General features: G+C 40.8%; 1 protein-coding gene across 5 annotated transcripts in view; it reads right to left on the bottom strand.

Annotated features, from left to right (window-relative positions):
- Positions 1-22,397, bottom strand: part of ZNF573 (zinc finger protein 573) — a 52,301-nt gene that overhangs the window by 16,080 nt on the left and 13,824 nt on the right. For 2 of the 5 annotated variants that reach the window (XM_017952905.3, XM_031659506.1), the window contains exons 3-6: positions 16,239-16,329; positions 15,515-15,559; positions 14,202-14,334; positions 12,669-12,761 (exon numbers count right to left, since the gene is read on the bottom strand). In XM_017952905.3, coding sequence (XP_017808394.3) covers positions 12,669-12,761; positions 14,202-14,334; positions 15,515-15,559; positions 16,239-16,247 — 280 coding nt within the window. In that variant the 5' untranslated portion in view covers positions 16,248-16,329. The remainder of the gene's footprint in view (positions 1-12,668; positions 12,762-14,201; positions 14,335-15,514; positions 15,560-16,238; positions 16,330-22,397) is intronic. The other 3 variants (XM_031659505.1, XM_031659504.1, XM_031659503.1) reach the window with 3 other exon arrangements.

Genomic DNA, 22,397 nt, shown 5'->3' with positions numbered 1-22,397 from the left:
AGCATGCAAGGTTAGTTGAGTAATAGAATTCAACACAGTACAGAATAATGGAGGAAAAAAATTGTATGAATTATGTCAATAAATGCAGAAAGAATGATTCCTAAGAAGAGTTTTAGCAATTGTATAAAAAAGGAAACCACCTCCATATGAAAGAGTATTTATATATATTTTTAAAAAACATACCTTAGCCAGGCGCGGTGGCTAATGCCTGTAATCCCAGCACTTTGGGACTCTGAGACAGGAGAATTACAGCAGTAAGCCAAGATCACACTACTGTACTCCAACCCCCAGTGACAGAGCAAGACTCAGTCTCCAAAAAAAAAAAAGTCAACGGCCTTTTTCTTGTGGAAAATGACAAGCTGGATTCATATGCGAATACAGAAGACTCAGAATAGCCAAAACAATCTTGAAAGACAAGAATCAAGTATCAGTACTCATACTTTGTGACTTCAAAACTTTTTATCATGCTACAGTAAATCAAGTAGTATATAGTACTGACAGAAAGTGTGTGTATATATGCATATATATATACACACACACACACAGGTACATATATTTCAAATTTATGATTAATTCATTATCAAAAAGGGTGCCAACAAAATTCAAAGGAGTCTCTTTAGCAATAGTGCTAGCACAACTGGATATTCCCATGCAAAAGAATGAAGCTGGGCATCTACCCTTTATATCACATATGAAAATTAACTCAATGTGGATCAAAGACCTAAAAGTAAGAGCTAAAACTACTAAAATAGAAGATAACATAGAAGTAAATCATCATAACCTTGGATTACAAAAGTTTCCTAGATAATAATATCAAAAGCACAGCAACAAAAGAAATAATAGAATGGAATAGAATATTATTCAGCCATAAAAAAAGAATGAGTATTGACACCTCCTATTATATTGATGAAACTCAAAAACATGCTAAGTGAAATAAAGTCATTCACAAAAGGCCACATGTTGCTTGATTCTTTTTTTATATGCAGAATAGGCAAATCTATAGATATCAGAGGAGATTAATGGTTGCCAGAGGCTGAGAGTGGGAGGACAGGGAATGACTGGCAAGGTGTATGAGGTTTCTTTTCTCTTTTTTTCTGAGATGGGGATTTTGCTCTGTTCCCTAGGTTGGAGTACAGTGGCATGATCATAGCTCACTGCAGCCTCAACCTTCAGGGCTCAAGTCATCCTCCCATCTCAGCCTCCTGAGTAGAAGGCAAAGGTTAAAAAAAGGTATCTTAATCTTGGTATCAAAAAATTTGGAATTAAGGGCACAAATTACAAAACAGACCAAATGGCATTCCATAACATTAAACAATGAAATAACAATGAATTTAAAAGTTAGGAACACCCACACAACATAACACCTACTATCAAATCAATCTTCAAACAAGAACGAAAAGATTTCTAAAAATAAAAAGTAATAATTAGAGGTAAAGAATGACAGTCTCAAATCAATGGAATAAATATCTATTTTATTTATTTATTTATTTTTGAGATGAAGTCTAGCTCTGTCACCCAGGTTGGAGTGCAGTGGCACCATCTTGGCTCACCGCAAGCTCCGCCTCCCGGGTTCACACCATTCTGCTGCCTCAGCCTCCTGAGTAGCTGGGACTATAGGCGCCGGCCACCATGCCTGGCAAATTTTTTGTATTTTTAGTAGAGACGGGGTTTCACTGTGTTAGCCAGGGTGGTCTTGATCTCCTGACCTCATGAGCCGCCCGCCTCAGCATCCCAAAGTGCTGGGATTACAGGTGTGAGCCACCGCGCCCGGCCCACACTAAAATTGTGATGTCATAAACTCAGCCCCATCCCAACTAGTTCGCTCTGTTTTGCAAAACCTGCCTTAAAAATTACCCAGTTGCAGGCCAGGTAATATATATAACCCAGTTGCTACTTCTCGGTGGAGCACGTTTTTAAAAAAACAAAGAGGCTAGGTGCGGTGGCTCATGCCTATAATCCAAGCACTTTGGGACGCAGGGGCAGGGGTGGGTGGATCACCTGAGGTTAAGGTGTTCCAGACCAGCCTGGCCAACGTGGTGAAATCCCGTCTCTACTAAAAATACAAAAATTAGCCAGGCGTGTTGGTGGGTGCCCGTAATCCCAGCTACTCGGGAGGCTGTGGCAGGAGACTCGCCTGAACCTGGGAGGCGGAGGTTGCAGTGAGCTGAGATATGGCCACTGCACTCCAGCCTGTGCGACAAAGCAAGACTCCGTCTCAAAAAAAAAAAAAAAAAGAAAAGAAAAAGGAAAAAAGGTTACCCAGTCTAGTTCTAAAACCTGGTAAGTAACTTTCCTGGTTTCTTATTTTAAGATACTACTGCTACTCTTTCAAGAGGTTGTTCTCTCTTTTTTGCAATAAATCTAATAAGTTTAGCTTTGCTAGATGAACAGAAATGTCTGGTAATTCTTGGAAGTCAACAGTATATAGACACCCTAGGAAATAACTTATGAAAAATGTTGTTAAATGTAGAAAAATAAATATTTTGAAACAACATAAACATATAACAAGTAAGTCCAACTCAGAATAATACAAAGTACCAGAATAATGAAGATATATCAGGAAGGCTGATATTTTCAGACAAAAATCAGTTGCTTTCTAATATATCAATAATAACTAATTACAAGCTGAGCAAGGTGGCTCACACCTATATTTTCAGTACTTTGGGAAGCCAAGGCAGGAGGACTGCTTGAGCCCAGGAGTTAGAGACCAGCTGAGCAACCTAGTGAGACCCCCATTACTAATAAACAAACAAACAAAATAATGAATCACACAATATAGAAGTATACAATTACATATTATAGAATTATATGTTATACGAGTTCTTAATCTCTGACAAGAACATAGCACCATTAGAAATTTATAGCAACACCAGAGAACAATTTCTTTTACAACAAGTAAAAGAACTCTATTTTAATTGACCTGAAATTTAACTGTAACTGAAAAGTTTAGAAAAACTTAATAAACTATAATCATAGATTTAGTTTTAAGGGTTTTTAAAAACTATCATCTTTCAAATTTCTTTTAAAAAATTATAGTTTAAGTTAGAATGTAAAACTTACATTGCTGGTTTCTTTATCCTAATTTAATAAGGCATATCAACCTTCACTGGTCTTTGTTCATTTTCACTACAACTGGATAAATGATTAGACATTACTGCCAGCGTGGCAATTCCTTTAGTATATGTAAAATTTGGACAGGATGAAATGGAGAAAATTATTTTTCTCAGCTTCATTGATAAGAAATGCAAACTATGAAGACTGACATTGTTCACACATGTGATTTGGAGTTTTCAAATTCGTATAAAGCTTGTTCTGGTGTTGCAGCTTTGAAAGAACAGGAAGATACTCCAGAGTGACTGGCCACATTGCTACACATACATACACAGCTACCAGTTTCTCTGAGTTAAGAGGGCCTAGCACTAAGAGGGTCCAGGGGCAATTAGCATACCTAAGCCTAGATCTGGATTTCTAAATGGCGTTCCCAATAAAAGGAACTGGTGCTCCATACCATACAGAAGTGGCTGATTCCAGGGCTATGGCAGATAAAACATAAGATAATCCTAGGTTAACAGCTTGTAGTGCCAGAAAATAAGAAATCCTCACCAAAGGATGGGGGTAGGTTGAAAAGGCACAGGAGCCAACTTGAAAGAGCTCCAAGTGGCCAAAGCAGAAGAAAAATAACTAAGGATAGTACTGGATTATAACTCATGGAATAAACATCTATGAGTCCATATTGATATAAATAATTGAATAAATAGAGGAATAAGGGAATATTCCTTCTTACAGAAGAATTCCAGCTAATGGGCCAGGCACGGTGGCTCACGCCTGTAATCCCAGCACTTTTGGAGGTTGAGGTGGGCAGATCACTAGGTCAGGAGTTTGAGATCAGCCTGACCAACATGGTGAAACCCCGTCTCTACTAAAAATACAAAAATTAGCCAGGCGTGGTGGTGCATGCCTGCAATTCCAGCTACTCAGGAGGCTGAGGCAGAAGAATCACTTGAACCCAGGAGGCAGAGGTTGCAGTGAGCCGAGATCGTGCCACTGCATTCCAGCCTGGGAAACAGAGTGAGACTCTATCTCAAAAAAAAAAAAAAAAAAAAAAAAAAGGCCGGGTGTGGTGGCTCACGCCTGTAATCCCAGCACTTTGGGGGGCCGAGGCGGGCGGATCACGAGGTCAGGAGATTGAGGCCATCCTGGTGAACACGGTGAAACCCCGTCTCTACTAAAAACACAAAAAAATTAGCCGGGCGTGGTGGCGGGCGCCTGTAGTCCCAGCTGCTCGGGAGGCTGAGGCAGGAGAATGGCGTCAGCCTGGGAGGCGGAGGTTGCAGTGAGCCGAGATCGCACCACTGCACTCCAGCCTGGGCGACAGAGCGAGACTCTGTCTCAAAAAAAAAAAAAAAAAAAAAAAGATTCCAGCTAATAAATGTAGGAGGTTAACACAAAATCATCAGTAGGCAAATGTTGCATTAAAGATGGGTGCAAGCAGGCCGGGTACAGTGGCTCACGCCTGTAATCCCAGCACTTTTGGGAGGCTGAGGCGGGTGGATGACCTGAGGTCAGGGGCTCAAGACCAGCCTGGCCAACATGGTAAAAACCCATCTCTACTAAAAATACAAAAATTAGCTAGACGTGGTGGCATAAGCCTGTAATCCTAGCTATAGCGCCTGTAATCCCAGACTGAGCCTGAGAGGCGGAGGTGGCAGTGAGCCAAGATAGCACCACTGCACCTGCACTCTAGCCTGGGTGACAAAGTGAGACTCTGTCTCGAAAAAAAAAAAGAACTGGTATAAGCAAAATCTACTGTTGGAAGCTAAAATCTGGGGCAGGGATGGGGGACTGTAAAAGTTGGAGGAGAAATAGGATATCTATATTGTTTTCCTGGGACTCACAAAATAATACCACAAAATGAAGTCTACAAAAGCATCCTCAGAAGCAAAAGTTTTTTCTCGGACCTTCTCTTGCCCTCCTGTCTCTCAGTCCCATTCTCTCCCGAGGCTAACCATAGCCTCTTCTCCAAGGCAAGTCATGGAAACCAGAACCCCTTGTCCCCAAAGCTATTCATAAAACCTAAAAATATTACTCTAACTTTCCCCCGCCTTTTTGGGTAAAAACTGGCCATAAAAAATTACGTGGCTTACTTTGTTTGACTGTTGGTCACAAGACCCCCATTCCAGAGAGGGTCACCCATTCTAGAAGGAAGGAATATGTGTTCTGAGAGGCCAAGAAGAATCTAGACAAACAGGCATTGCTGGGTTTCCCTACTCAGACTATTAGCGTTAGATCACATCCTTTTTGTCCAATCCTGTTTCTACATAGCAGTCCATACTTCGTTAAATCTAAGCATAAAAATAGGTAATTTCCCCTGAATCTTTGGATCTTGTTTCTAAAGGCTCCTGTGTCATGAAAAAGTATGATTAGATCAATTTGTATGCCTTTTCTCCTCAATCTGCCTTTTGTCAGTGATTTTCGGTGAAACTTCAGAGGGTGAAAAAGAAGTTTTTCCTTGGCCCGGACAGATATAATTATGGAAAGCATCTCAAACAAGTTATATCATATTAGCATTGCCTAAGGCACAAATTCTTATTCCACCAAATTATCATATTAGCATTGCCAGTGGAACAAACTATCATAGTCTCCTCATGTGATACAATGGGAGGAATAGAACATCACCTGGGGGCAATTTTTCAAAATATGTTTGGCTTGAATTTAATCATAAGGAAGTGACAAAACATTGCAGATTGTAGGACATTCTAAAAAGAAATCAAGTGGACTGGACTTTGCAAAGATGTCAGTTTCATGAAGGAAGATGCTCTGAATTAAAGGATAATAAATAGATTTGGTGAGTAAGTATGACAGATGTTCTTTGAGTTGATCCTAGATTTTAAAATTTATAAAAGGACATTATTGGGATAGTTGGGAGAAATTTGGATGTGGACTGTATATTTGATTATATTCTTAGAGTACTGTGAAATCACTAGGGTAATGTGGGCAAAGGGTTAAGAAAACATTTTTTAATGTTCTGTTATTAAACATTAAACAAAATGGGAATCCCATTCTGCATGAGGATGTACTCTTAGGCTAACTCTCTAACTCTGCTTCCCTAAAAACGGAATGTGTTGACTATGTTAATTAAGTTTCATTATTTATGGTAACAATGACCCTGATAGGCAAGTTGCACCTGAGATTGTGGACTAGGGGCTAAAGAGAACACCATATATGGGGTTTATTTGACTACAACATTTCTTTTTAAAAGGGTTCATGTCCTTGAAAGACCCTGGAAGCTATGCCTAGAGAATCCTCACACCAGATATTGTACCAACCTATGGAGCCGGGTTTTTTTTGTTTTTTGAGACAGAATCTCGTTCTGTCACCCAGGCTGGAGTGCAGTGGCGCGATCTCAGCTCACTGCAACCTCTGACTCCCTAGTTCAAGAGATTCTCCTGCCTCAGCCTCTCGAGTAGCTGAGATTACAGGCCCGGCTAATTTTTTATATTTTTGGTAGAGATGGGGTTTCACCATGTTGGCCAGGCTGCTCTTGAACTCCTGACCTCAAGCAATCCACCCGCCTCAGCCTCCCAAAGTGCTGGGATTACAGGCGTGAGTCACCGCGCCCGACCAAGCCAGTCTTCTTAAGTCAGGGGAGGCCCCACACTCGCCGTGTGGATCTTACCTCCTAGCACTTGAGCTCTAGCACCTGTGGAAAAGAGAGCTCCTGGAAGGCTGAGTCTCACGTGCATGAATCACTGCAGCCACACCACACGGTGCTGAGCACTAAATACAGCAACAACTACAAACTTAAAGATGTGTATTTAGGTCAAGAGTAAATATCAGGGCCAGGCACTGTGGCTCACAACTGTAATCCCAGGACTTTGGGAGGCTGTGGCAGGCAGATCACTTGAGGTCAGGAGTTCGAGACCAGCCTTTGTATTTTGTAAAATACAAAAATTAGCCAGGCATGGTGGCGCACACTTGTAATCCCAGCTATTTGGGAAGCTGAGGCAGGAAGATCACTTGAAACTATAAGGCGGAGGTTGCAGTGAGCCAAGAGCGGGCCATGCACTCCAGCCTGGGCGATAGAGTGAGACTGTCTCAAAAAAAAGAGTAAATATCAGTCATAAGAGAGGAAGTATATGATGCAATGACTATATATTTAAAAATATGATTACAGTAAAACTAAAAATTGGGAGGAGACTGGACATACTAAAAAACATAACTGTTTTCAGTAATCATTTTGGTAGTAAAGCTGTTATTAATGTTCTGAGAATGTTTCACATGTCATAAAGAATAAAGGAAATGGCTGGGCATCGTGGCTCATGCCTGTAATCCCAGAACTTTGGGAGGCCAAGGTGGGTGGATCACCTGAAGTTGGGAGTTCGAGACCAGCCTGACCAACATGGAGAAACCCTGTTTCTACTAAAAATACAAAATTAGCTGGGTGTGACAGCGCATGCCTGTAATCCCGGCTATTTGGAGGCTGAGGCAGGAGAATCGCTTGAACCTGGGAGGTGGAGGTTGCAGTAAGCCGAGATTGCACCACTGCACTCCAGCCCAGGCAACCAGAGTGAAACTCTGTCTCAAAAAAAAAAAAAAAGAATAAAGGAAATGAATACTTGCATGGTATTTTAATTTTACCATCACTGGAGTATTGGAGAATTGGTACTGAGCAAAAGAGATACAGATCAAAGACAGAAAATTTCAATTAAACACCATTTAGTTCTAAGTTTGGCCAGGAAGTTGCCATATAAACTCATTAGGTAATTGGTAATTTATTTTTATGTAAATATGTAACACATACATGTATACTTACAGATTTTTTTTTTTTTTTTTTGAGACAGAGTTTCGCTCTTGTCGCCCAGGCTGGAGTGCAGTGGCATGATCTCTGCTCACTGCAACCTCTGCCTCCTAGATTCAAGTGATATTCCTGCCTCAGCCTCCCCAGTAGCTCGAATTACAGGCACCTGCCCCAATGCCTGGCTAATTTTTGTATTTTTAGTAGAGGTGGCTTTTCACCATGTTGGCCAGGCTGGTCTTGAACTCCTGACCTCAGGTGATCCATCCACCTAGGTCTCCCAAAGTGCTGGGATTACAGGCGTGAGCCACCACGCCCGGTCACTTATGGATTTTTCTATCTTTAGCTAGTAAAAAGCCTATAACAATCTTCAACCCAGAAAAATGGGCACTTCTAGCGGCTGGACTGTGGCCTTGAAATACCATTTCCCACTAAAAGAACCCAACAGTTCACAAACTTATGGCTAAAAGCTTGGTACAGGAAATGTACAAGATAAGCCTGGAACACTTTGTCATATCAGATGGGAAAAAACTGGCAATAAAATAACTGTCTAAGGCTGGGTGCGGTGGTTCATGCCTGTAATCCCAGCACTTTGGGAGGCTGAGGTGGGCGGATCACCTGAGGTCGGGAGTTCAAGACCAGCCTGACCAACATGGTAAAACCCCGTCTCTACTAAAACAAAATTAGCCAGGCGTGGTGGCGCATGCCTGTAATCCCAGCTACTCAGGAGGCTGAGGCAGGAGAATCACCTGAACCTGGGAGGCAGAGGTTGCGGTGGGCTGAGATCACGGTGAGCTGAGATTGCACCACTGCACTCCAGCCTGGGCAACAAGAGCAAAACTCCGTCTCAAAAAAAAAAAACCTAAAACTAAAAGGAAAACTATCTAGTCACATAAGAAGGATCCTAGGGGCCAGGCATGGTGGCACATGCCTGTAATCCTAACACTTTGGGAAGCCGAGTCGGGTGGATCATCTGAGGTCAGGAGTTTGAGACCAGCCTGGCCAACATGGTGAAACCCTGTCTCTACTAAAGATATAAAAATTAGCCAGGCATGGTGGCACGTGCCTGTGATCACAGCTACTTGGGAGCCTGAGGCAGGAGAATGGCTTGAACCCAGGAGATGCGGGCTGCAGTGAGCCAAGATCGTGCCATTGCACTTCAGCCTGGGCGACAAGAGTGAAACTCCATCTCAAAACAAAAAATGAAAGAAAAGAGAAAGAGAAAGACCAAACATTGATCTAGTCTTTATTTTACAAATGGTATCAGTAGTTACCAAATAGTAGGTGATGTAAGAAATTGTTTATATTTGTACATAATAAACAAAAAATAAATGTTAGAATTAGAATATGGCTGTTTTAGAATGTCTGATGAATGAATACATCCAGGCACTGAGCATAAATGCTTGCTAAAAATCACAGAAAGAGAGACAACCAGAAAGTTTACGCTGAGAACCTAAACCATTCACTCCCACACTCAGCCTTGAAACACAGAAGTGGACCTACCAATCCCCCCACAGGTAGCTTACTGTCTACATAAACATGATGTCACTATCCCACTGTTTTCCTCAGCACAATTATACTGTTCTGGAAGTTTCTTGCATAGGCAAATGGCTTCATTGTTCATTGTTCATTACTGGAAATTCCTGAAAGATCCACCAACTCTTTTTTGTGTGTGTGTGAGACGGAGTCTCGCTCTGTCACCCAGGCTGCAGTGCAGTGGCGCTATCTCGCCTCACTGCAAGCTTCGCCTCCCGGGTTCACACCATTCTCCTGCCTCAGCTTTCCCAGTAGCTGGGACTACAGGCGCCCGCCACCATGCCCGGCTAATTTTTTTGTGTTTTTAGTAGAGATGGGGTTTCATAGTGTTCGCCAGGATGGTCTCGATCTCCTGACCTCGTGATCCACCTGCCTTGGCCTCCTAAAGTGCTGGGATTACAGGCGTGAGCCACCATGCCCAGCCCAGAGATCCATTAACTCCTAAATGGCAAACATCAACAGTTTGTACTCTAGAAAATTTTCAGTTCCTAACCTCAAAATTCTAACCTAGCTGTTTCCACTAATTCTGCACTGTGGTATTGTCATCTTTACCTAATCCTAATCAAGTCCCCGCATGAAGATCAGCCTTAAACCACACTTTTAATTCTCAGTAAAAGCCATCCTTGCCCTCCTGCCCCGAGACACTAAATAAAGCTCTTTAGAGGTGGTGTTTTCCTTTAACACAGTAAACCGTAAGCCCAGTTCTCTCTGGTGTGAGGGGAGCAGGAAAAGTGCCAACATATGATGCATACAATACTGCCCAGGAAGTTGTCTTGCAAAAAATAAATAAAATAAATTGAATCAAAATCGACTAAGTGTAACAGTGAGATAAATCTGGCATAGCTGACTCCACCTTACTTCTAACCTCACAAGCTAATAGCGTTTGCTCATTCCTGCACGCTGGCCAAGTTAACAATGGGAGGATTTAGTTTATAGTATAACTTTAAAGCAAGGATAATAATCCCTTTCCAAAACTATTAATAATTCCCAAGGAGACAGGGAGGGTGTACATACAAGTAACAACGTTATGTTAAAGATTTACAGGAGCATTGTGACCTGACCGAGGACAACGTTGTGCAACCTTCTCGGACCCCTGCTGACGCCCAGATATCCGTAGTCGCCAGTCACCTCCTGACCTCAACCTCCTCCTTGTTCCCCTTTGCCCAACATAAAAAACGGCATGAGATTCATGCCTTTTAAGATGGTTCTTTAGGACATTAGTCTGCCATCTTCTCCGTTTGCTGGCTCTCTGAAGTATAAAGTTCCTCGCCCCAACACCTTGCCTCTTGACTTACTGGTTGTTGTGCAGTGAGCAGTGTGAGCTCTGGACTCAGACACATAAGCCTCTTGATCCCTCTACTTAATTAGAGGATATAGAGGGGTCAGAGAACATATTTAAGCAAATCTCAGGGATGGCATCAGCAAAATCTAGAATGGAAGATGTTTCTTCAGCAAATAAGGGGTTAAGAACACAAAGAAAGATGAAGGCAAAAGTTAGAGACTTGTGAAAACTTAAAAAGACTTGAAATTGGAGAAAGAATAAACGGAAGGAACTTATTACCATTAAAATCAGAACAGTGGTTACACTTAGCAGGAGGAAGAAGATTGTGACTGGTTGGAGACATGTGGAGGACTTCAGAATTAACTAGAAACTATCTCCTTGTTTAGAAATACTGCTTGGAGTGTATAAAATAATCTTGTATGTCATTATTATAACCTTTCTGTAACTCTAAAATTATATTAAAATAAAAAAATGTTTTAAAGTTTTAACTCCTGACCCAGCTGTGGTGACATAATTGTTTAACTTATAAGACTCAGTAAGCTATGCATTTGTTATATGTTGTTCTCTGAATCTATCTGATGTTTTCAAAAATGCCTTGAAAACAATTACATCGTTTCTAATCCTTCGTATTCCCAACAATTCAAATTCAACAATACCTCATATGATCTGACTCCTCCTAACAGTGTGACCTCATTTCTTGTCACTCTCCTCTTAGGATCTCTATTCTGGTCTACTTTGGTGCTCCTCAAACTCACATAGCTCTCTCCATTCTCCTCCCTTGACTCTCCACATTCCTTCCCTCCACTGCCCCAGTCATCTCCTTAGCCTTCCAAGCTCATCATTCAGCTTGGAATATTCTTCCCCAGATAAACACATGGCCCGTGACCTTATACCATGTCTCTTTCCAAATACTACTGCCCCAAAGAAGCTGTCCCAGGCAATCTCATCCAAAACGGCCTAATCTCTGCTTACTTTCTACCATTGCTTATTCCACTGTCTAATAGTATTTGTTTGCCTGTTTATTTTATTTTATTTTTGAGACAGAGTCTCACTCTGTTACCCAGGCTGCAGTGCAAAGGTGTGATCTCAGCTCACTGCAACCTCTGCCGCCTGGGTTCAAGCAATTCTCCTGCCTCAGCCTCCCGAGTAGCTGGGATTACAGGCACCTGCCACCATGCCCAGCTAATTTTTGTATTTTTGGTAGAGACGGGGTTTCACCATTCAAGATCGGTCAGGCTGGTCTTGAACTCCTGACATCATGATCCACCTGCCTCAGCCTCCCAAAGTGTTGGGATTACAGGTATGAGCCACTGCGCCTGGCCTACCTGTTTATTTTTATGTGTTCTTTAGTACAATGTAAACTTCCATGAGGATAAGGACCTTACATGTCTTGCTCATGATCACTACATTGATATGTGTGTTGTGTGCGTGTGTGTGTGCAAAAGGGGAGCCGGAAAAACAGCTGAGTCCAAAACACAGGTAAAATATTGCACTCAAGAAAAGAGGCTGGGTGTAGTGGCTCACACCTGTAATCCCAGCACTTTGGGAGGCTGAGGCGTGCGGATCACGAGGTCAGGAGTTCGAGACCAGCCTGGCCAACATGGTGAAACCCTGTCTCTACTAAAAATACAAAAATTAGCCGGGGGTGGTGGCACACGTCTGTAATCCCAGCTACTCGGGAGGCTGAGGTAGGAGAATCGCTTGAACCCAGGAGGCGGAGGTTGCAGTGAGTGGAGATCAAGCCACTGTACTCCGGCCTCGGTGACAGAGCAAGACTCTGTCTTGGAAAAAAAGAAAAGAAAAGAAAAAAGAAAGCACCCATCACTGAAAACGGGTTTGAAATAGAAAAGAAATAAGGTGGTTGGTAAATGGGGTAAAGTTGAAGCTTCTTCTATAGCTTATGCTGCGATCTTTATTCCCCACCAGGTTGTAGGCCTTTGCTCCACAAGTCTGGGTGCCTAGGAGGGCTTCACAAACAAAGTGACACAAAAGTGTCTCCTTTCTCTTACCACATGGGCTGTGGCTGGCCCTGATGGTGTCCCCTGCCTTCCTTACCTGTGAACTGTGTTTCTTCCCTCAAAATCATCCAGGGCTCTTTTCCTTGCTCCAGTAAGTCCACCACAACTGGTTTAGAAATGGAATGTCCTCCTTATAAGAAAAGAAATGCCACGTGGTATAAAAATAAAAACAAAAGTAACAGAAACCTTTGAGCTTTGGTTAAATTTACAATGAACTAAGGACTTCAAATAAAAGAGGGGAGAGATGATTAAAGAAATGAAGCAGGTACAGTAAAACCTTATTTTAATGTAAACTCATACACGCTTGGTCTCTTAGGAGAAAGTTTTACCTGTGACCTTATAAATTGTCTATTTCCAAATATTACTACCCCAAAATAGCTGTGAAGTTCTCTAGAGCCAGAAGGCTGGGGCACAAATTATTCCTCTTAAATCTACCAACCTTGTGACTTTGGCCATGTGACTTCAACTCATTATTCCAATTTGGCAAATAAACTGGGCATACTACTACTACTATTGGCTAGGCGCAGTGGTTCACGCCTGTAATCCCAGCATTTTGGAAGGTCGAGGTGGGAGGATCACTGAGACGAGGAGTTTGAGACCAACCTGGGCAACACAGCGAGACCTCATCTCTACAAAAAATTAGTCAGGCAGGGTGGTGCATCTATAGTCCCAGCTACTCAGGAGGCTGAGGTGGGAGGATCACTTGAGCCCAGGAGGTCAAGGCTACAGTGAGCTATGATTGCACCACTGCACTCCAGCCTGGGCGACAGAGCAAGACCCAGTCTCAAAATAAATAAGTAAGTAAATAAATAAATAAGATAATAACAATAATACTAACACACAGTTATATGAGGATTAAGTTATTTTATATATATATATATATTCCCCTCCCTTCTGAAGAGTGGCTGGGGACATAATGACCACAGTTGTACCAATTATGATTATCTTATTATTTCTGTATGAGATTTAAAAAAAGCATCCCGACTGATATATAAAATCTTCATTCAAACTCAATGCAAAGTTCATGAATTATAACTTTCAACAATAAATCATACAAATTGGCTACAGGAAATGAAATGTGGACTCTTCAGTTTTCAACAAATATTGTTCATCTAATCCAGCACTATGTAAGTCACAGGGGTTCTTCTTATACTCAGAGTAAATCATGAATCTGCATCTGTTGTCCCTGCAGGTGGATCAGATGATGACACAGCATATCTATAGGAATTCTGGAAATATACACAATGGGAAACCAGGATTCCTGGACAATGGTTATTCATGGACTAATAATATATAATTTTATAATAATAATAAACAATTTTAACACAGCCCCTTGGATATTAAGGAAAGGAGGCAATCATAAGGGGCAGGAGAATATGTGACTATCTCTAAAGGATGAAGAAAATGATGGTGTTTCATGGCACAGCCATTGTCAAACAGGCGGAGCTGAAATCTTCCTCTAAGAACAAGAAGAACTTCAACTATATAAAATACAGCCTTGAAATTCACTGCATTGAAAGGTAACATATCACAGATCACATTTTAAATTACTTGAGGCAAATAAACTTACCCAGTGAGACCAGGTTTCTGTAGTTCTCCAACATCACATCCCTGTATAAGTCCTTCTGATTAGGGTCCAGGTATTCCCACTCCTGCTGAGAGAAGTCTACGGCCACATCCCTGAATGTCACTAATTCCTGAAACTGAAAACCCATTCATTACATAATTTTAAAAACATTTTAAAGATGGAAAGACAGGATATTAAGAGCACACTGGAGAAAAGGAGTGATATAGCATATGTGGCTAATGACTGGTAGCAGACTAAAGCAATGTGTCTACATATTCCTAAAGGATCCTATTGCCACAGACAAACTTTTCTGCATGTGGAAGGCTCCCACAATAATTCAGACCTGCTGAGGAATGGATAAAATAAAATTCAATAAAGTATTAAAGACACAACTACATAGTCTGCTAGTTGTGTGATGCATAAATTCCCAATAAACATGAGTTTCTAAACTATTTTTCCTTTAAGTTAGAAAAATGAGATGTCCTTGTCAAATTTAATAATCTCCATATTTTATTGTTTTGTTCTATTTATTTTTTTTTTTTGAGACGGGGTCTTAATCTTGCTTAGGCTGGACTGCAGTGACTCAAACAAGGCTCACTGCATCCTTGACCTCCCAGGCCCAGGTGATTCTCCCATCTCAGCCTTTCTAGTAGCTGGGACTACAGGTGGGCAAGACCCGTCCAGTTAATTTTTGTATTTTTTGTAGAGACTGGTTTTACCATGTTGCCCAGGCTGGTCTCAAACTCCTGGGCTCAAGCAATCTGCCTGCCTCAGCCTCCCAAAGTGCTGGGATTACAGGTATGAGCCACTGCACCTGGCCAATTTCCTTTTTAAAAAAAAAAAGCTTTTGCAGAACATTTAGACATTTCCACAAGCCTCAAGTTACATCATTATGTCAGAACACATAATAAGCATTTTTCTTTATTTTGACAAATACATTTTTTATTGACTGTGCAACAATCAATTTTATTATGAATATTTCAGACTTACTCCATCGTTAATCCATATTTTACCTTCATGTACATTTTAAAAATGTTTTTTTTTTTTTGAGACAGACTCACTCTGTTGCCCAGGCTGGAGTGCAGTGACACAATCCCAGCTCACTGCAGCCTTGACCTCCCAAGCTCAAGCAATCCTCCTACCATAGCCTCCCAAGTAACTGGGACTACAGGCCCAGCTGATTTTGTACTTTTTTGTAGAGATGGGGGTCTCACTTTTTTTGCAAGAGGTCTCAAACTCCTGGCCTCAAGCGAGCCTCCCGCCTTGGCCTCCCAAAGTGCTGGCATTACAGGTATGAACCACCGTGGCTAGCCTACCTTCACATACTTTGTTGGACAAAACTTCAAAGGTCTTCCCCAGTTCTGGAAATCAGCATATTTACTCCTTAGGATAATATTCTCATTCATCGCCATTTTCCATCATTTAATACTTTTCTTATTCCAGAATGGATACTGATATAGGATGACTCATAATCAAAAAGATGTCACCCAAGTTCAGCAGCACACGTTCAACCACAAAATAAAAACTTGTCTCTCAGTAATTCCTTGGCAAGATCCATGGTATATCTCCAACAATTCTAAAATTCTCAAAGAACATGAGCTCTCATGGCATACTAAGACAGACCAATTGATAACCAAATCCCATCTTATCTGCCTAGAAAACTCAGGTCTGTGGAGAATGTCAAAGCCTACCTATGGTACCCAAATAGGACCAACATCTCTAATTCACCAAACTAAGGACCTATAAAGGAAGTTCAAATAGTTCCCTGTTGAGACTTCACTCCTTTACCGCTCTATCATAGACTTTGGTTGAAGAATAAGCACATGAGTATTAAATACATTTGACAATAAATAAAAAAGTGGACAGAAAATACTTATAGGGAGAAAACTGAGTTATTTGCTATCACTATTCACTGTATTAGAAGAAAGTGGGGACAGATAACTGAATGGGGCCTTCTTAAATAGGAAGCCTTAGGTTAATGAAAAAATCCACATAACCTATGATCATGATATTGCAAGGAAACAGAATTAATCAACTTACACAGGTCATGGTTTTAGAACTGTAAGACCTGATCAGTCCTACTCAGTGGGGTTCCAATACCGGAAACATTCAAACTCCAGAGAATCCAGAGCTGAGAGAAGAAAAGAGATGTTAGTGTTCCCAATATGACTTAATTTAATAAAATCTTTCTCCTCCTCTATTTCTCCTTCCAAATTAATCCCTCATAACTGAACACATAACTTAAGGAAAAACAGACAATGAATCTAAGCACTCCTTCACATCCCAGGAAACCTAGCTACACAAAGGTAGTTTTAGAGTAAGTCACTGGCTCATTAAAGCCAGATCCAGACAAGATAACAAGATGTTTTCTGGACAAGCCTCCAATTTGGGAAGGCTGATCTAGACTTGAGATTTGCCTGCTCAGTTTCTCCATGAGAAGATTCACTTGCCTTCATTCCCACCTTCCAAGGCTGAGAGAGGGCTCACCGTTCAAACTAGAAGCTTTTTTTTCCTGAGATGGAGGCTCGCTCTGTTGCCCAGCCTGGAGTGCAGTGGTGAGATCTCAGCTCACTACAACCTCTGCCTCCCAGGTTCAAGTGATTCTCCTGCCTCAGCCACCCAAGTAGCTGGGACTACAGGTGCGCACCACCACACCTAGCTAATTTTTTTTGTATTTTTAGTAGAGGCAGGGTTTCACTATGTTGGTGGGGCTGGTCTTGGTGATTCACCCGCCTTGGTCTCCCAAAGTATTCAGATTACAGGCATGTGCCATCGTGCCTGACCTCAAACTAGAACCTCCTCTAGGGCATCAGAATCAGTTGAAATTGGTCAAAATATGAGAGAGAACACAGCACAGAAGGAAATGCTTAGGCCTGGTTCTGTGTTGAGTACAAACTGCCTTGCTAAATACAAAATATACACGTAATAGAATACCAAGAAGCTATCAAATGTTAAGTAGAGAAATGTATTTAATAAATAAAAAAATTTCAGATATACTGTCAAAAGAAAATTAAGATGAAAAAACAGAATGTACAATATCATTGAATCATTAAAAAGACAGACAAGCATTGAGACACAGGCTATAGGACACATCAATACATTGAGAAATCTGGTAATTTATTTATTCTGTTACATTACAACATGATCATATGTTACCATTACTTTTCTTTTAGTTGCTATCTTGATTTTCTTTTTTGAATATATTTCATAATCATTTTAACATTGTTCATGCATTAACTTAAAAAATACATGTGTACACACACACACACACAAATGTGTGCGATAAAAGTTGGGTTTGTTTTGTTACTTAGCCACAATGTCATCCAGACTAATGCTAAACTCTCTCTCTCTCTCTTTTTTTTTTTTTTTTAAAGGGGCAAGGCGTCTTGCTCTGTCATCCAGGCTAGAGTACAGTGGTGTGATCATAGCTCACTGAAAACTCAAGCTTCTGGGTCCAAGTAATCCTATTGCCTCAGTCTCTTGACTGGTTGGGACTAAAGGTGTGTACCACCATGCCTAGTTAATTAAAAACATTTTTTTTAGAGACAGGGTCTTACTATGTTACCTAGGCTGGTCTCAAACTCCTGGGTTCAAGAGATCCTCACTCCTAGGCCTCCCAAACTGTTGGGATTACAGGCATGAGCTACCACGCCTGGCCTACTTTCACTTTTTATCTAACATCACTTGAAGAAAAAATTAGACAGTAAAAGCTTACAGAATACATTCACTAACTTCCATATATATTCCATGGACTTAGTTACAATGATGACCAGAATCTAATCAATGCCACCTCCACATGAATTCCCAAGGCACATCACCTGAATCTCTCTAGTGGTCTTCACTATACACTGATTTACCCGTTCCTATTTACAACTTATGGTCCTTGCTGAATTATTGGCATTTTAAAGTAGTGACTAGTCCTAGCCACAGCAATCAGACAAGAGAAAGAAATAAAGGGCATCCAAATTGGTAAACAGGAAGTCAAACCTGCTGTTTGCTGATGATATAATCATATACCTAGAAAACCCTAAAGACTCATCCAAAAAGCCCCTAGATGTGATAAATAAATTCCATAAAGTTTCAAGATACAAAATTAATGTACACAAATCAGTAGCATTGCTATATACCAACATCGACTAAGCTGAGAATCAAATCAAGAACTCAACCTCTTTTACAACAGCTGCAAAAACAAAACAAAAGCAAAAACAAAAATCCAGAAAACAAAAAACTTAGGAATATACCTAATCAAGGAGGTGAAAGATCTCTACAAGGAAAACTACAAAACACTGCTAAAAGAAATCATAGATGACACAAACAGATGGAAGCACATCCCACACTCATGGATGGGTAGAATCAGTATTGTGAAAATGACCATACTGTCAAAAGCAATCCATAAATTCAATGCAATTCTCATCAAAATACCATCATCATTCTTCACAGAACTAGAAAAAACAATCCTAAAATGCATATGGAACAAAAAAAAAGAGCCTGCATAGTCAAAGCAAGACTAAGCAAAAAGAACAAATCTGGAGACTTAACAGTCCCTGACTTCAAACTATACTACAAGGCAATCATTACCAAAACAGCATGGCAGCGGTATAAAAACAGGCATGTAGACCAATGGAACAGAATAGAGAACCCAGAAAGAAAGCCAAATACTTACAGCCAACTGATCTTTGACAAAGTAAACAAAAACATAAAGTGGGGAAAGGACACACTATTCAACAAATGGTGCTGCGATAATTGGCAAGCCACGTATAGAAGAATGAAACTGGAGCTTCATCTCTCACCTTAGACAAAAATCAACTCAAGATGGATCAAAGACTTAAATCTAAGACCTGAAACCATAAAAATTCTAGAAGATAACATTGGAAAAACTCTTCTAGACATTGGCTTAGGCAAAGAGTTCATGACCAAGAGCCCAAAACCAAATGCAACACAAGCAAAGATAAATAGATGGGACTTAATTAAACTAAAAAGCTTCTGCACAGCAAAAGAAATAATCAGCAGAGTAAACAGACAACTCACAGAGTAGGAAAAAGTATTCACAAACTATACATCTGACAGAGGACTAACATCCAGAATCTACAAGGAACTCAAACAAATCAGCAAGAAAAAAACAAATAATCCCATCAAAAAGTAGGCTAAGGACATGAATAGGCAATTCTCAAAAGAAGATATACAAATGGCCAACAAACATATGAAAAAACGCTCAACATCATCAGTGATCAGGAAAATGCCAATAAAAATCACAATGTGATACCACCTTACTCCTCTAAGAATGACCATAATTTAAAAAAATCAAAAGATAATGGACATTGCCATGTTTGTGGTGAAGACAGAACACTTCTACACCACTAGTGGGAACAAAAACTAGTACAACCACTATGAAAAACAGTATGAAGATTCCTTAAAGAACTAAAAGTAGAACTACCATTTGATCCAGCAATTCCACTAATGGGTATCTATCCAGAGGAAAAGAACACATTACATAAAATTCTTTTATTATTATTTTTTGAATGATAGAGATAGGGGTCTCACCATGTTGGCCAGGCTGGTCTCAAACTCCTGGCCTTAAGCGATCTGCCGGCCTCAGCCTCCCAAAATGCTGGGATTACAGGTGTGAGCCACTGTACCCAGTCAGAAGTAATTATATGAAAAAGACATTTGCACACATGTTTACAGCTGCACAATTCACAATTGCAAAAATATGGAACCAGCCTAAATGTCTATCAACAAGTGGATAAAGAAAATGTGGTGTGTGTACACATATATATACACTATGGAATACTACTTGGCCGTAAAAAGGAACGAAATAATGGCATTGGATATAATCTGAATGGAGTTGAGACCATTATTCTAAGTGAAGTAACTCAGGAATGGAAAACCAAACATTACATGTTCTCATTTATGAGTGGGAGCTAAGCTATGAGGATGCAAAGACATAAGAATGATATAATGGACCTCAGGAGGCTAAGGGAGGAGAATCGCTTGAACTCAGGAGGCAGAGGTTGCAGTGAGCCAGACTGTGCCACTGCACTCCAGTCTGGCGATAGAGCAAGCTTCTGTCTCAAAAAATAAATAAATAAGTAAATAAATAATATTTAAGAGATGGTCTCTTGAAGTAACTAATACAAACTTCAAGTCTTTTTGTTAGTCTTTTGGGATATGATTTTCAGATTTAAGCTCTGATACTTAATAAAATGTTTCTTAAAGTCTCATTGGTTAATTGGGAGAGAATGTCATTTAGCATATAAAATAGTCTGAAGATGAAGTAGAATAATCCACATAAAATATTTAATAAAACAATTGCTTAATGTAAGTTGGCTTTCATTATCAGAGATGAAGAACTTTACAAATTTTCTAAATGTACTGCTTTCACAGAAACATAATTCTACTAATTCCATTTTTTTTTTTTTTTTTTTTTTTGAGACGGAGTTTTGCCTTGTTGCTCTGGCTGGAGTGCAATGGAGTCCTCTGTTGGATGTATAGCTCTCAGCTCACTGCAGTCTCTGCCTCCGGGTTCAAGCAATTCTCCTGTCTCAACCCCCCAAGTAGTTGGGATTACAGGCGCATGCCACCACACCCAGCTAATTTTTATATTTTTAGTAGAGATGGGGTTTCATCATATTGGTTAGGCTAGACTTGAACTCCTAACCTCAGATGATCCGCCCACCTTGGCCTCCCAAAGTGTTGGGATTACAGGCGTGAGCCACCGTGCCCAGCCTACCAATTCCATTTTCTCATGTGAAAAAAATTAATGTTTCTCTGGCCTGAATTCTTTTTTTTTTTTTTTTTTTTGAGACGGAGTCTCGCTGTGTCTCCCAGGCTGGAGTGCAGTGGCGTGATCTCCTCACTGCAAGCTCCGCCTCCTGGGTTCACGCCATTCTCCCGCCTCAGCCTCCCAAGTAGCTGAGACTACAGGCGCCCGCCACCACGCCCGGCTAGTTTTTTGCATTTTTAGTAGAGACGGGGTTTCACCATGTTAGCCAGGATAGTCTCGATCTCCTGACCTCGTGATCCACCCGCCTCGGCCTCCCAAAGTGCTGGGATTACAGGCTTGAGCCACCGTGCCCGGCCATTCTGGCCTGAATTCTTATGTGGCTAACTAAAAAATGTTGAAGGCTGGCTTTAAGCATACAATTCTCCTCAATAAACAATATTAGCAAAAATGATTCTCAAATACCTAAGGAGAAAATGTGCCCTTCCTTTGCCCCCAGCAGCTAGAGAAAAAACATTTCAGTAACCTAAAGCTGCTCAGAGAATGTGATCTGATAAACTGCCAAATTAAGAATTTAACAGCAGCCTAAATTCTGTTCTTCAGTACAACATGGTGATTTCTGTGACTCTTCCTAACTTTTACTATCTATCTCATGTTTTGGCTAGTATCTATTCCGAGTATCTATTGTGTAGACAATGTTTCCAATACACTAGGTACAATAGATCTAAATTTCATACAATAGGTACTTGGAGGCACTTGGACATCAGAGATTATTTTTTGTTCTGTGAAATGAAACTGAATCTAACTTTTATTTTATTTTATTTTATTTTTGAGACTGAGTCTCACTCTGTCACCCAGGCTGGAGTGCAGTGATGTGGTCTCAGCTCACTACAACCTCCGCCTTCCTGGTTCAAGTGATTCTCCTGCCTCAGCCTCCTGAGTAGCTGGGATTATGGGCACCTGCCACCACACCTGGTTAATTTTCTTTTTTTTTTTTTTTTGTATTTTTAGCAGAGACAGGGTTTCACCATGTTGGCCAGGTTGGTCTCAAACTCCTGACCTTGTGATCTGCCCGCCTCAGCCTCCCAAAGTGCTGAGATGACAGGCGTAAGCCCAGCGGAACTCTTTTTTTTTTTTTTTTAATTATTATTATACTTTAAGTTCTAGGGTACATGTGCATAACGTGCAGGTTTGTTACATATGTATACTTGTGCCATGTTGGTATGCTGCACCCATCAACTCGTCAGCACCCATCAACTCGTCATTTACATCAGGTATAACTCCCAATGCAATCCCTCCCCCCTCCCCCCTCCCCGTGATAGGCCCCGGTGTGTGATGTTCCCCTTCCCGAGTCCAAGTGATCTCATTGTTCAGTTCCCACCTATGAGTGAGAACATGCGGTGTTTGGTTTTCTGTTCTTGTGATAGTTTGCTGAGAATGATGGTTTCCAGCTGCATCCATGTCCCTACAAAGGACAC

The sequence above is a fragment of the Papio anubis genome, chromosome 20 (genome assembly GCF_008728515.1).
Source record: "Papio anubis isolate 15944 chromosome 20, Panubis1.0, whole genome shotgun sequence".
In the NCBI taxonomy this organism is placed as follows: domain Eukaryota; kingdom Metazoa; phylum Chordata; class Mammalia; order Primates; family Cercopithecidae; genus Papio; species Papio anubis.
Note: the sequence above shows the minus strand (reverse complement) of the source record. Positions and strands in the feature narration are given on the sequence as shown.